Source organism: Anabrus simplex, chromosome 3, assembly GCF_040414725.1.
Source record: "Anabrus simplex isolate iqAnaSimp1 chromosome 3, ASM4041472v1, whole genome shotgun sequence".
In the NCBI taxonomy this organism is placed as follows: Eukaryota; Metazoa; Arthropoda; class Insecta; order Orthoptera; family Tettigoniidae; genus Anabrus; species Anabrus simplex.
In genome coordinates this window covers 146180090-146195384 of record NC_090267.1, presented here as the reverse complement: position 1 = coordinate 146195384, position 15295 = coordinate 146180090, and the positions used below count along the sequence as shown (strand labels likewise).

At 40.2% G+C, this 15295-nt stretch overlaps 1 protein-coding gene across 1 annotated transcript in view; it reads left to right on the top strand.

The window, feature by feature from the left end:
- Positions 1 to 15295, top strand: part of LOC136866090 (vascular endothelial growth factor receptor 1) — a 335917-nt gene that overhangs the window by 301558 nt on the left and 19064 nt on the right. The window contains exons 2-3 of the mRNA XM_068226813.1: positions 1588 to 1730; positions 7808 to 7970. Coding sequence (XP_068082914.1) covers positions 1588 to 1730; positions 7808 to 7970 — 306 coding nt within the window. The remainder of the gene's footprint in view (positions 1 to 1587; positions 1731 to 7807; positions 7971 to 15295) is intronic.

Below are 15295 nucleotides of genomic sequence, written 5' to 3'. Positions count from 1 at the left end.
GTGAGTTAAACAGGTGCTAAGAATGCTGAAGTTAGGGTGGTACAAAGTAAATGTAGCAATGACTGATGGAATTTCAAGGAGCACCATTTTTAGGGAAGAACTGGTTGTGTTTTCTGGCCTTGTATAATAACGTAGGCAACAGTATTGAGAATACAGTTCTAGGAATTTGTTTTGTATTTTGATTATGAGGCAATTGGCCAGAGAGATAAAACAGTACTGTATCATTTCCCTGGCTCCATTTCTAGTGTATGGGCTAAAACGGGTTTTACAGTACAAAAGTAACTGGGGTATGAGCGATGCAATTAACACCATTCCTTATGCTGCTAGTTCCTGTGATGGATAGTGTGAAAGTTTGTTCATTGGGACAGTTGGTGTGTACATTTCAGTGAGAGTGGTCGATTGGTATGTAATAGCAACTTCTGGTTTGGTAAGGATAGCAACAACAAACTACCTCACACATCATTTCCCTAGTACCGGTACACCTCATCCAATGGTAATAGCTATTCTCTCAAGGCTGGAAGAGTTTACCAAGAGAGATCAGGTTTGAAAGATTAAAGTGAGTAGCCTGGCCAAAGTAGTCCTAAGAGGAGCATTGGTTGTCTCAGCTGGGTCTTCTAGTCATTATTCAACACCCAGAACTTGTGAGCCTGAGGGATTGCAGCACCGTATTAGTATTACCACATTAGGCTACTAGGTACATCAACTACTAGTCATTTTAGCTCTTCTCTGTATATTGGACTATTATATTTACTATTGGTACTACTGTACTGTGTATCAAACTCAGCAAAATAAACAGGGGGGGGGGGGGTGGAGCAGGTAATTTCCTTTATTATCTTGTACCCTAAAATGGCATAGCAAATATGGGATCTTAACCCCTAATAAGGCATAATAATAATAATAATAATAATAATAATAATAATAATAATAATAATAATAATAATAATAATAATAATAATAATAATAATAATAATAATAATAACTTCCTGCTCCATGGCTAAATGGTTAACATGCTGGCCTTTGTTCACAGGGGTCCCACGTTCGATTCCCGGCAGGGTCGGGAATTTTAACGATCATTGGTTAATTTCGCTGGCACGGGGGTTGAGTGTATGTGTTGTCTTCATCTTCATTTCATCCTCACCACGATGTGCAGGTCGCCTACGGGAGTCAACTCAAAAGAACTACACCTGGCAAGCCGAATATGTCCTCGGACACTCCCGGCATGAGAAGCCATACGCCATTTCAGTTCATAATAATAATATTGGTTTTACATTGCATTAACTACTTTTCATGGTTTATGGAACGGCCAAGATGCTGGAATTTTGTCCCGGAAAGTTCTTTTACATATCAGTACATCTACTGTCACAAGGCTGGTGTATAACCACCCTCATTAAGTGTACGGTATCTAGTTTAGTTTTCTACTATAGTAGTTTTACATCATGTTTTTAATCCCTCTGTTGAAATACTATTCATAGAAAATCCATGATTTTTAATATAAAAAGTAATTTTTGAACAAGTTTACATTTTCACATATAATATATCTTCTTATGGTACTCTCTTTTTTAATTAATATATAATATTTGTTTCCAGGTTTTTTGACTTCTTGGTATGCTCTAGCAGCAAATATAACCTCTTTTGGTGGTAAGGAGGAAATAATAATAAACAGTGGTGATGATATTGACTTAACATGTGAAAGTAGCTGGCCCATGAACTGGACAATTCCATATATTGAGGTAAGAATGCTATTCTGTTAAAAGTACATAAGCTGCCTTGCTAATTAAATCATTTTATTCATTCCTCCCTTGCCCTTTCTCATTAGAAGGCATATAGTTTTAATGTACTGCTTTAATGCTTCAAAGTTGTTTTCTCTTATAATCTAAATTTAATCTACTGAAAGAGACACCATATCAGTCAGTCCCCACAGATCTGTATTTAGGGCTGTTGCCTAGGTGACAGATTCCCTATCAATTGTTTACCTAGTCTTTGCTTAAATTATTTCAAAGAAATTGGAAATATTAAACATCTTGTTCTGATTTATCACTACCTACATTTATTCAGGAACTCATGGAAGTACAATTGAGTACCGGTATGAGTTGTAGAAAAGTTTTCTTAATTTTTAATTTTTTAAATTTTTTATAACTATTTGGTTCTTTAGTCTGCCAAAACTAATTTTGAATAAATACATTTATGAACTATCTGAAAATGAAAACATTTGGTAACAAAATTATTCATAAAAAAAAAAAAACTTATTGTTTATATTTTCATTACATACATTACATTTTAAACATTTTTATTCAACAATCAGTATCATACATATACATACAGAGGTAGTAAAAGATACAATGTGAATCCCACATAAGGTAAACTTGTGTGTGGGCTTCAAAAATACAATAGCTAGATTATGTACATCATGGCATCTAGTGAATATCATTTACTCCATTATCATTTTGGTGATATTGTACTAATTTTATGAATGGTTTTTCTGCATTTGGTGTAGGAAGCTGGAAATGAGAGACATGGGTTAAGGAGAAGGTTGGTTTCTTAGTAGAGAGGAATAGTGTGTTAGTTGGTTTAAACATTATAATGGAAATTTATAAGTTGATCTACCTTGTAATAAATGTTAATGAGCCATGTGAATAGCCTTTTCTTCAAGGTATTCTTGTTGCCACTGATCACGTCCACAGATAACGCATTGTATATCCATGGCCCTAGACAGCTTAGATTTCTTTGTCCAAGTAAAGTGTTCCAGCGTGGAATACTTATTCCAGTTCTGTCTTGCAGCGTAATGTAAATTTTTGACTTGTGTTCTTTGCAGAAGAGCTTTAAATGTTTATGCATGTATAGGGTCACTGACTGCACAAATAGCTGTCATATGTTAAGTACCATGCTTTGCTGGAACAGTTCATATGTTCGAAACATCAGTGGCTTTTTGTACATGATTTTCAGTATGTAGTTCTGGCATGTATTTACCTGAGCCAAGTGGTGAATCAAGTACTCCCCCCCAACTGTTAATTCCATATTGCAGTTGCGATTGAAATAAGGCAAAGTATACAGACTTCAGGGCTTTTGTTGAAATAACATTTCTAATTCTGTAAAATATATAAATAAGTTTCTGTACTTTAATGATCAAATTTGATGCATGAAAATTCCATTTCAGATAACTATCTATAATTTATTATTCCTAGGTATGAAACATTTATTGATTTCTGTAAAATATAACAGTTGCAGCTTTCAGTATTTTTGCAAGTTGGTGTGTGAAGTCTTAGTGTTAAGTTGTCTGAGGGTTGCATTGTTTTATTATGTGTGAAGCAGAGGAATTTTGTTTTTTTTCATTTAAGTAGGTGGTTGTTTAGCCATTTCTGAACTATGACTAGGGTTTCTTGAGCTCTGCTGAAGGTGTCCTCCCATGTTTCACCCATGACTGTGACTACTGTGTCATCAGCATATGAGTTAATTTTTGCATTACAGTTTAGCTTACACAGATTATTGACATATAACAGAAAAAGGATTGGTCCTAACACTGTTCCTTGGGGTACTCCAATTTTTTACTTGAGCACTTTTACTTAGGGTATCCTTGATTCTTACCTTTTGTATTCCATTAGAAAGAAAGCTTTTAATTAGATTTTGAGGAATTCCACGAATGCCTTTTTTTTTTTTTCAAGTTTTCTAAGGAGTACAGTATATTGTGGTCTAGAGTATCAAATGCTTTTGTTAAATCCAAAAATATAGAAAAAAGTCCTTTTAGAGCTTTTAAAAGTTTAATTTAATTTGTTTATATTTTAATTTAAATAGTTTCTATTTTAATTAAGTTGTTTATTTATTCAGGTATAATTTTGTTATCACATGTTTTCTTTCTCAGTTAGTTTATGAATTTATTTGCTAAAAATTAGTTTTGGCAGACTGATGAACCAAACAGTTATAAATGAACTGACTCAGAACTGACTCAGATACTACCAAAAAATAATTATATCACAACTCATTGTTTGATGCATTTGTCTCATTGCCATTCATTAGTCATGACTAGAGCCTAAAAGTTAGGCAAAATGCCTTTTTTTTTTATCTGGATGGATAAATCAAAGTGAAAAATAGAGATAAACATGTTTCTGTATATTTGGGAATGGTAGGACCTATTATTGCTTTGTTGTTTTTGCCTATTTTATCTTCTGTTACCTTTTTGAAAGCTTAATACCTTTTTTTGAGTACTGGTAATGGATATTTTCTTCTACAGAGGGACCCAGAAAAATGTAGACACTTTTTGATAATTAATATCTTTGGAACAAAATGACATATCGTTGCAATTCTTGTGCAGTAGCATAGTCCATTGTTTTCTCAACAGACGATGAAGGTCACGTGAGTGGCATAACAATCTTGGTACGCATTTTCCAGGAGATGACAGTGCAGCAATGAATGAGGTAAGATTGTCATTTCAGCAACGCAAGGCCATATTGAAGTGGTACCGGTACTGGAAGTGCGAAAACATGATGAAGGTACAATGGCAATGGGATAATGTGTACGGAACTCTGCCACCAACACGTACGACAATTTATCGTATTCGGGATAAATTTGAAGCCGGCGGTACTGTTCAGGATGTGCATAAGGAAAGGTCTGGCTGACCAAAAACATCAACACATCCAGCTTCCAGCACTGTTGTGTTGCAACATTTAACTAGGTCACTTCAGAAATCTGTAAATCAGGGTGTACGTGAAAGTGGGGTAAGCCGATCAACCGTACAACGAATTCTGAAGGCTGCAGAGTGGAAAGTGTACATTCCAAGATCGCTGCACACTATGAACGAGAGCAACATGGATCAAAGGATGGAGTACTGTGAGTGGTTTGAAGGCATGCTTCGTGAGGATGAACAGTTTGCAGGGATGGTTATCTGGTCTGACGAGGCACAATTCAAACTGAACAGTACTGTACACTGCCACAACTGAGTGTACTGGGATCCTGAAAATCCTCACGTTCATGTGGACAAACATGTTAATCTACCTACTGCTGCTGGGTGGTGTGATCAGTCATTGCATGGTTTGATTGGCCCATTCTTCTTTCAAGGTACCGTAACTGGTGAGGTGTATTTTCATATTATGCAAACATCGATTTTACCTGCCATCCAAGAGGTGTTTGGAAATTAAAGATTTTACCTACAAGAAGATGGCGCTCCGCCTCACTGCCACAGAGGTGTCAGAGCTCACTTGGATGAAAATCTACCTGGACAATGAATAGGTCTAAGAGGAGCTGTTGAGTACCCACCACGGTCTCCAGACCTTACACCTCTTGACTTCTACCTATGAGGGACCTTGAAAATTTAAGTTTATCAACAGAAGTCAGCTACACTGAACGAACTACGAGAAACTATTGAGGCGTTCTGTGTGGCTATCACACCGGCAACACTGACAGCCATAGTTTGGTCAGCAGTTCAGCGGCATCAATGTTGTTTGGCTGTTAATGGGGGTCACTTTGAACACATAAAATAATACTCCCCACCTTGCAAAAATTGTAACGGTATGTCTTTTTGTTCCATTAATATTGACTATCAAAGAGTGTCTACATTTTTCTGGACCCCTCTGTATTGTTTACATATTAAAATTAATCAATGGAAAGCAAATACAATATAATTCTTATGTACTCCATTAATAATACAATTTCATTTTAATTTAATAGATACAAAATATTTACAAAAACAATATTTTCATATTACAGAAATCTCTACTGAAACTTTCACTCCACATGCGAACTGATTGAGTGTGTTGTCAGGTCACTTAGCTGCTATGTAAGATTAAATACTAAACTGTGAGGCAGATGTGTATGAAGTAGCTTACATTAAACCATTTTTTATAGCATCCATTTTTGTCATTTTTAAATGCTTATTTTCATTATTTTACTGCCTGTTTCCTAAATTTAAAATGCTTACTTGCCTTCCTACTTAGCCAAAATAAATGCCTGAACTTCCGGGCTCTGGTTATGACCCTCTAGGTCACTGATGTCTATTAAGGCTCATGTGATCGTCTCAGACATCTTCTCCCCCTTTCTTCATTGTGGTTATCTCACAGTTCCTGAGCCAGCTAGGAGGTTGGTGCTGCCAATTGGAATGTCGGAGACTTGTCTCTCCAACAGAGTCATTTTGTTCTGCTCTGTAGCACTGGGATGGTGATAGCCATCTCTTCAAAACTGATCCCTGCCCGTCCTACTTGTGGTGGTGCAGTTATAGCCACCTCATCCTTGTCTTTCCTTGTAGTATAGTCTCTTTAAATCTGAGGTGAGATCATCGAAGCCTGAGGACTTTCCATTTTGCATGTTCTTTAGCGCTGTTTTGATTTCAAGCCATGTTAATGGGAGTTGGTCTTTCTGGATTTCATCTGTTCTACAGTTGGTGGTGGTGGTGTTTCCATCTCATTTTCACATATTGAAGTACCTCTTCATTTCATCTGATCTCTTCCTATGTTTCTGTCAAACTACCATCATTACTTCCTGTGCGAGGGTGTTTCCATATTAACTTCTTTCACTTTTTACTATTTTACATAGTAGGTTCCTACTTCCTTGACAGTCTTCCTGTTTCCTGGTAGTAAAATCACCCCAGCATTTCTTCTTTTTTTCATGGATTAGTCATTTTACAGCCAACTTCTTGTTTTTTTTTGTTTCCTGCTTTTACTGCTGTCTTCACTTTCCACCTATGCATTTCCTTCTCTATTGGTGTTGCACTTGTTTTCCCACACATTTCTTCAGCTCAGAGTTTCTTTGAACAAGGTCATGTTATACATGATGTACTCCACTTAGGCTGTCTGTGGCTGTCCAATCCGGAGAGAAAGATTTATTGCACTTAATCTTCAACTTAGTCGTTCTGTGAGGCCACACCTTGCAATCAAACTTTAGGTCCATAACTTCCAAACTATCATCCTTCTGGCTGAGTTTTGATGCAGACGTGGCTCGTAAAGTTTCCAATGTTATCAGTGAATCTATAAACAGCTCTGTATTTCCTAATACTGTACAAAATAAATGATGTGACAGGATTCAATATGGAGACCTCCCAGTTTCCTCAGCATATAACTAAATTAATACACAAATAAACATTACGGTAGATACCATATAATGTGTTGTAATAACTAGTGTTGGGGTGTGATATACAGAGTGGTCGGAAACAACGTGAATCAAGTAGATGAGCGTTACAGTATTGGTCATACTGATAAGTAATTTGAAAAAAGTATATCGATATCTCACACCATTGTCATCTTATCAGCTGCTGAAGTTAGAATATCAGATCGCTTTGCAGGTGAATTTAAATCACGTGACTTGATCGCGCTTGAGATCCATGCCGAGAAATGAGCATCAAACACTAACATACCATGGTTTTCAGCCAGTGCTTGCCATGGGCTGAGCCTATCAGCAGGGAGGTCCTTGTTCAAGTTCCTCCCCTGGAGAATTTTATTTCTTCTATTGGTGTTCTCAACCGGGTCATAAGCCACGTGCAGATTTAGCAACACCACCTCGCACAACCCATTTGAATTTGACTGTGAAGCGATCTGACTGGCTAAACTCAGTAGATGATAAAATGACCACAGCACGAGATATCTAATTAGTTTTTTCCAATTATTTATCAGTATGATCAGCCCTCTAACGCTCATGTATTCGGTTCACGTTGTTTCCGACCACCCTGTATGTACTATCACAGTACGGAGCACCAGCTTCCAAGTGCGATCTTCATCTTTCAACCTCACCCTGCCTGCTCACTTCATTCATCACATGTCTGATTAATTATGCATCTTTGTTGCATTAAACTTAAAAAGATGATTACAAATGCATGGTAATCCTGCAGGATTCAGTGGTGGAAGTAAACAACAGTATAAAGGAGAATCCTGAGTTCCGTCATGTGTCCCGCCTGTACTTGCCAAATGCTCAGCACTACCATACAGGCTTCTATAAGTGTTATGATGAAGATAATATTATGAGAGAAGACAGCATCTATATCTATGTTAAAAGTGAGTAAATTTTAATAGCAATAATTATAGATTTAATGGTTTTAGTTCTGTTGATTTTCTGTTCTGTAAGGGATTTGCACAATCTTGACAGTTCACAAGGAAGACTTCTCTGATTATACTTCTTCCTCGTGAAGATTTTCTTCTGAAGTCACGGAGTAAAGTTCTCTGCGAAGCGTTACGAATTCTGCCTAGTTTTCTGACATGGCAAAAGCCCAAAGGCTTATCATGTTTACTGTACCGGGCGGTACACCTCTACACCGTTTATTTAAAAGTTGCGCCAGTTGAAACTCCTCTTCTGGAGGAAGGTTGAACTTTATCTATTCTATTAATTCTCTACTTTCTCAGAAGATGTCACCACGTGGAAAATTTTGAGTTTTTGAACTGTGTCACTTTTGATGTGTTTTTGTTTCGCTTGAAGTAAGAAGTGTGAACTTTCTCTTCTAGAGGACACTACTGAAGAATTACAATAGTGCAACCTAGTGCGAAATCAAAGAACTATTTTGTTGGAGAAATTTTTATTTCAAGAGTTTGTTCCTTGTTAAATTTCTTTCTGTTATTGTTTAAGTTGGCTGTATACCCCTCTTTTTCCCCTTAGTTTGGATCTAGCCAATCCCGAATTTCTTTAATTAATTTTCCACCAATAATGTGTTTCTTTTTCCTCTATGTAGGGGTTTCTTTTCCCGAACCAATAAAGATCTTGTGGGAGGGTGTTTTATTTCCCCTAACGCCTAGAATCTTCCGCGAGAGGATATAAACTGCTGATTTTGGGGTCTCCGGGCCACTTCTGTTCCATCTTTCAGTGTATTAAGTACATAGCAGGAGGCGGGAAGCGCCTCTTTCCCCGGCAGCGATCTACTACCAGGTAATGGCCTATTAATATCTTCTTTTCTTGCTAGGTCGGCAGTTTAACTCTCGCGGCGGGTTCGAAGCGTTTTCCATCATGTAACCTTTTCCTAAAATGTAACTACTCTTTTCTTCTTTTTCTTGTAAAGCTACATATTGGGATAGAGAGTGCTAACCCTCTCGAGCTCCCACTCACATTTGTTTTGAGGTGAACTTATTTTCTCAAACTTTTCTTCGTTTATGTAATGTAAAGTGTTCTTCTCTAAGTCACCTCTGTAGTATGGGATTAGCCCTTGCGTTAGTGGCCCAGAGCCAGATTAGGTTTTAAAAGCAAAGTGTATTAGGAGTGCAAGTTCGCCTCCTCTCAAGTTGTATTTTAGAGGTCACGTATTAATCTTTTCTCACCTAATAGACCTCAGTAGGTTGGGTATTTTACCCCTGTGTATATGTCCTTTGAGGACAACTTGAAAGTTGAGTTTGGTGTGGCCTGGGAGAGGCTTAACTTTAAGAGCGAGTGGCTCTTTTCTAAAACTGAGAGTTGTATGCCTCGAGGAGGCTTTGCTGTGTAATTTGGAGCAAGGGCTCCAGGGTTTGAGTGGGGTCTTCTGCCCCTTTTGTTGAAATTGGTATATCGTAAAGTTGAGCTAGTTGCTCAAGAATTGTGTTTTCAGGGCTCGAAGCCCAAATTCTTTAATCCCTGTAATTGTACATTTCAAGTTGTATTTCGGCTACTAAGTACCTGTTCTATTTGTTGTTACCTAATTTTGAAAAGAAAATATAACCTTGTTAAATTTTAAAATTTAATTTCTCTTTAGTAGCTTGAGACCTATTCACCACCCAGCACCTTCTTTCATGCTTAACTACCACAAAAACTCGGTAACAAGTGGTAGCAGAGCGTGGTTGAATGGGTCTCAATTTAGCCCCTTTTGACGGCTAAACATTGCTTTGATTCGAACTCTAACAATTTTCTCAGTTGCTGGAATTTGTTGAGTTTTTCAAAATTGTTCTGTCATCATGCCCGGCCCTCGCGATGTTCTCCTCCTTAACTACTTGCGCAAAGAGGAGTTGATATATGAGTTAACTATCAGAAACGTTCAATCTGGAGGCACGGTTGCAATAGATACTAACAAGCTTAGAGAGTCCCTTGATTTGCCCATTTCCATCCCCAATTTGGGAGAGAAAGAAATTGATGACTCTCTTTCCACGATTGTCGAGAATATTACTGGGCTAGCATCGGTAGTCAGCTTTTTTGATGAAAACGATCCATCTCCTAATCAAATTAAGCGTGTGCAAGGCAGGCTGTATCACTTTGCAAATAGAGTTAATGATCTATTGTCTCTAAAGGTGAATGACGTTCAGAGGAAGCAAGCTAATACGCTCCTTGAAACTATTTCTGAATTGTCTAATAAGGTCACTCAATTGCTAACCGGCGGAGCTCCTCCCAAAACTGATCAACCCGCCACGGTGAATGTAGGTAACGAGGAAGAGCCTCCTCAGGGAGAAGTCAATAGGATAACCGTTGCTGCTCAAACTATCTCTGCCCCATCGAACAACGAATCTGAACGCCGTGCGTCATTGAGTAACATCCGCTCTGAATTAACTTCTTTGCCCTTGAAACCTTTAACGACTATGACACCTGGGTTCAGCAGCTTGCCTCATCCATTGGCAATGTTGCTTAGAGGTATCTCTAAGTTTTCCGTCAACACCACCAGTGACGTAATTTCATTTTTAAGATTTCTAGTGGAATTTCAGGATCATGCCCTTGTGTTTTCTCTTTCCCCATGTCAAATTTTGCAAATTATCTATCCTTATGCTATTGGTGTTCTATCTGACAAGATAGTTAGAGCCATTGCCGAGCAATCTTCTATTGAGGATTTCCATGCCCATTTGCTAGCTAACTTCATCCCGGCTAGGGCCAGGTCCTCCCTTATTCAGAAATACTATTATCGGGTACAGCGCTTGGATGAAAACCTGGCAGACTTCATCCAAGATATTAAGTTTTATACTAGGGTGTTTGCTCTCCACTTCCCTGAGGATCAGATCGTGCAAGCTATTGTTGAAGGGATTTCACCACCCTACAGGTCATATTTGTGTTTCGCGGCGTGCCCGCAAACCTTCTCTGAACTGGAAGCATTAGCCGTCTCTGCGGAAGGAGTTAGGTATGCCGATTCCTTGCGTGTGGCGAAAGAACCCCCGCCTTCCTTCAGTAACACTCGGCCTCCACCTCGCCGACCAGTCAATCCCCGTAAATGTTATGCTTGTGGGTCGCCTGACCATCTGCGGAATAAGTGTCCTCTGATCAAGTCAAGTGGGACAAGGAATGGAGCAGGGTCATCACAAGGCTGTTTTAAGTGTGGGGCCTTCTCACATATCGCCAAGAATTGCCCAAACTCAAATAGCACCCCCTCCTGCTCAACTTCTGGTGCAAATTCCAGCTATGCCAATAATAAAAAGTGACTAGCGGCGTCGGCTGAGCCGACTAATCCATATTCCCGAGACTCAGCCCCTAGTAAACAGGTTGTAAATGCAGAGAACGACCAGCCTTCAAATTCATCTTTTGAATGCCCTAAAGAGTGTCTTAGGATTGCGGCGGATACCCCCGCACCTGTTCCTTTTCTTAAGATTGAGTTAAATAACGAGCCTGTAACAGCTCTCTTAGATTCAGGCAGTGTTTGTTCCATTATTTCGGCTGATTGGTATTCTAAATTGAAATCTGTTTGTAAACTCCCTGACTATGTCTCTTCTCCTGTTCAATACGTTTCGGCTAATTCATCTCCATTAGAAATTCTAGGTTCCTTACTGGTCAAAATTCGTGTTTTTAAGTTTACATGGAAAGTCAAATTGTTTGTGGCCAAGCGTTTGTCTTGCCCCATCATATTGGGAGCGGACTTCATTTCTCACACTGGTCTTGTGCTCGATCTCCAGAGTAGGTCGTGCACATTCAAATTTGCGTCCAATTGTAGAATTCCCTTGTTAAAGTGTAATTCTGTATCATGTTCATCTATTTCGCCTACCCAGGATGAGATGTTGTTAGACCTTAGACATCTACCTGAGGAGCAGGCTGATAGTATTCGCAAACTGTGTCAGTCGTTTCCCGAGGTGTTCTCTGATACTCTTGGTGTTACTGACCTTATTGAATATAAAATTGAGGTCACGGACTCGATTCCTGTCCGTTTTCCACCGTATAGGCTATCTCCACCTAAAATGAAGGCTCTGAAAGAAATCATCGATCAGATGTTGAAGGATGGTATTATTAGGCCCTCTAAGTCAGCGTATTCTTCGCCTATTTTTCTAGTCCCGAAACCCCAAGGAGGCTTCAGGCCTGTCATTGATTACAGGGCTCTCAATCGGAAGGTGGTGTTGCAATCTGTGCCCCTTCCCGACCTTCATTCTTGCTTTTCATGGTTTCGAAAGGCCAAGTTCTTCACCATCTTGGACTTGAATCAGGCCTATAATCAAATTCCCCTTGCCGAAGAGTCTAAACATCTTACAGCGTTTGCCACGGACTGGAACTTATACGAATACAACCGCGTGCCTTTCGGACTCCCCACGGGGGCAGCTGTGCTCACTAGGCGACTAGATAGGGTCTTTTCCGACATCAAATTTGAGTACTTATATCACTACTTGGATGATGTCGTCGTATTTTCCGAGACTTTTGAAGAACATCTAGATCATCTGCGAGAAGTTCTGAATCGCCTTCGTAAGGCTGGGTTAACTGTCAAGTTGTCCAAGGTTGCCTTTGCTAAGCCCTCTATGTCATTCCTAGGGCATATTGTGTCACCTGATGGTGTAGCAGTCGATCATTCTAGAACACAGGCCATCCGTGATTTTAAACCTCCCAAGGACATTAAAGGTATCGCCAGATTCATTGGTATGGTGAATTTCTTCAGGAAGTTTATTCCTAACTTCGCTAATAGAGCGGCGCCCTTAAACCTTCTACGTAGGAAAGGCATCAAATTTGAGTGGGGACCTTCTCAACAAGCCGCTTTTGAAGATCTGAAATTAGCTCTCTGTAATGCCCCTGTACTTGCTATGCCTGATTTCTCGAAGAAATTCATCGTCCAAACTGACGCATCGTCGTCAGCAGTAGCTGCAGTTCTTCTTCAAGAGACTGAACTAGGGAGGCGACCCATCGCCTATGCGTCTAGGACATTGTCAGCTCAAGAAGCAAAGTACTCCATATATGAGCTTGAAGGTTTGGCAGTCTTATTCGCCTTAGAAAAGTTCCGTCTCTATCTGGAACACGTCAAATTCGATCTGGAGACAGATAATCAAGCCTTAAGCTGGGTTTTAGGTAGGCCGCGTCGTACAGGTCGTATAGCCCGTTGGGCCATCCGTATTTCTGCCTTCCAATTTGATGTACGACATATCAGAGGTACTGAAAATGTTGTTGCCGATGGACTCAGCCGTATGTTTCATAACGACGTAGAGACCCACGAACCGGTCGACAGTTCATCACCTTCCGAGTCCATACTATCTGGTGTTAATGCCATCTTAACAGATGCTCCCATGCTTTTTAGGGATATTGAGAAATACCAACGTGAAGATCCGACGCTGGCTCCGATAATGGAAACCCTTTCTTCTGGGGAACATGCTGTCCCTTATGTTCTGAGGAATGGTGTTCTATGTTGCCCTTCGAGGCATGATAAGTTGATGAAAGTTGTTGTTCCAGCTGTTCTTGTGCCTATGATCTTCAAATACTATCATGAGACCCCATTGGGGGGGCACCTGGGTATCTTTAAAACTCGAGAAAAGATTCGTGAAATGTTCATCTGGAAAGGTATGGACGGTGAAATTCGGGAACTTGTAAAAGCTTGTAAATCTTGTTTGATCAGTAAACCCACCATGTCCACTAAAGTAGGCCTTTTGTCTTCTCATCAAGCGTCGCGCCCCATGGAACGCCTGTATATCGATTATGTGGGACCCTTCCCCCAGTCAAAGGGTAATGCCAACAAGTTCATCTTTGTGTGTGTAGATGGTTTTACAAGATTTTCGTGGTTATTCCCGACTAAGCTGGCTACCGCTCAGTCTACAATTACTTGCTTAAATTCTATTTTTGCTTCTTTTGGTCCATGTCAATATATTGTATCTGATAATGCTAAGGCTTTTACATCAAATTTATTTCGTAAATTCTGTTTTGACTTGTCCATCTCTCATGTAACTACTTCTGCTTATTACCCTCAACCTTCTCTGGCTGAACGGGTTAACCGTAATCTCAGGTCCGCACTCATTGCCTATCATCATGAAGATCCTTCCAGGTGGGACACGTCCCTGCATTGGATAGCTTTTGCTTTGAATTCGGCGGTTCATGAATCTCACAAGTTTACTCCAGCTTCTTTGATGTTCAAGTTTGTTCCCAACTCGCCGCTCTCTAACCTCTGGTCTTTGAATGACATTCTACCCGAGACAATAGATCCGGATAACATTAAAGATCTTTGGAAGAAGGCTAAAGCCAATCTTAAAGTGTCTCATGAAAAGGTTAGGGAAAGGTATGATCGTGGACGGAGACCCACCCCTTTGAAGGTAGGTGACCAGGTTATGGTCAAGAACTTTGTTCCCGCGGGCAAGCTTGCCCCCAGATTTCATGGGCCTTGTGTCATTCTCAATTTTCTTACGCCGGTTACCTTATTGTTAAGTAATCCAGCCACCGAGAGGATATTTAGGGTTCACCTGTCCCAGGTGAAACCGGTGTAATTTCTGTGTTAACTTGCTCCATATTATTTTGGAAAGGATATGAAGGTTATATTTTTTTTTTGAGTTTCACTTTTAAGGCATTCTGCCCCTTCTGTAATATTTTGGTTTTAGATGTAAGCCTTATGTAAAACCTGCCCCGACCCGTTAAACTGCCATCCTGTTCTTGCCACGGCCATTACCACGCTCCCGTCTCCTGCTCCACCTTACACTGTGGCTTAATAATAGTAAATGCCATGGATATCTACACGCCGCTGGCCCCTCAACCTCTCCACAAGCCTGTACCCTCAAAGAAAAGGATTGTCCAACACAATTCTGCCGCCTAGCTTTAATGTTTCAGTGCCCCCGCAGCCGCGCAGCGCCGTGCAGCGACTGGGGAGGGGGATGGGCCCCCTCCTCTCCAGCGAGGACGACATGTGCACGGCGAGCCGGAGCTCTCCCCCCGGCCAAGGCTGATGTGCGGCGCACGTCCTGCTACATGCCCGCAGCCTGTATCTGTTCACCGCGGGCGCGGCGTACTTCAACACCTCTGCTCCCCTCATAGTGCGGGCGAGCGGTATCTCAGGGTACTTGAGGGGTCCGAGCGGCCTCCGTTGGACGCAAGCTGCAACGGCCGGTCTGGCCATCCGACTCAATCTACATCAACTACATGGACAGTCACCATAAGCAATAATTACATTTGGGAATTTAACAACAATATTTGGTGGACATTGCAAAACTTTTCTTAACTTTTAAGCATTAAAGGTTTATCTTCAGAAATTCAACTACTACAACAGAAAAACTTTACTGCA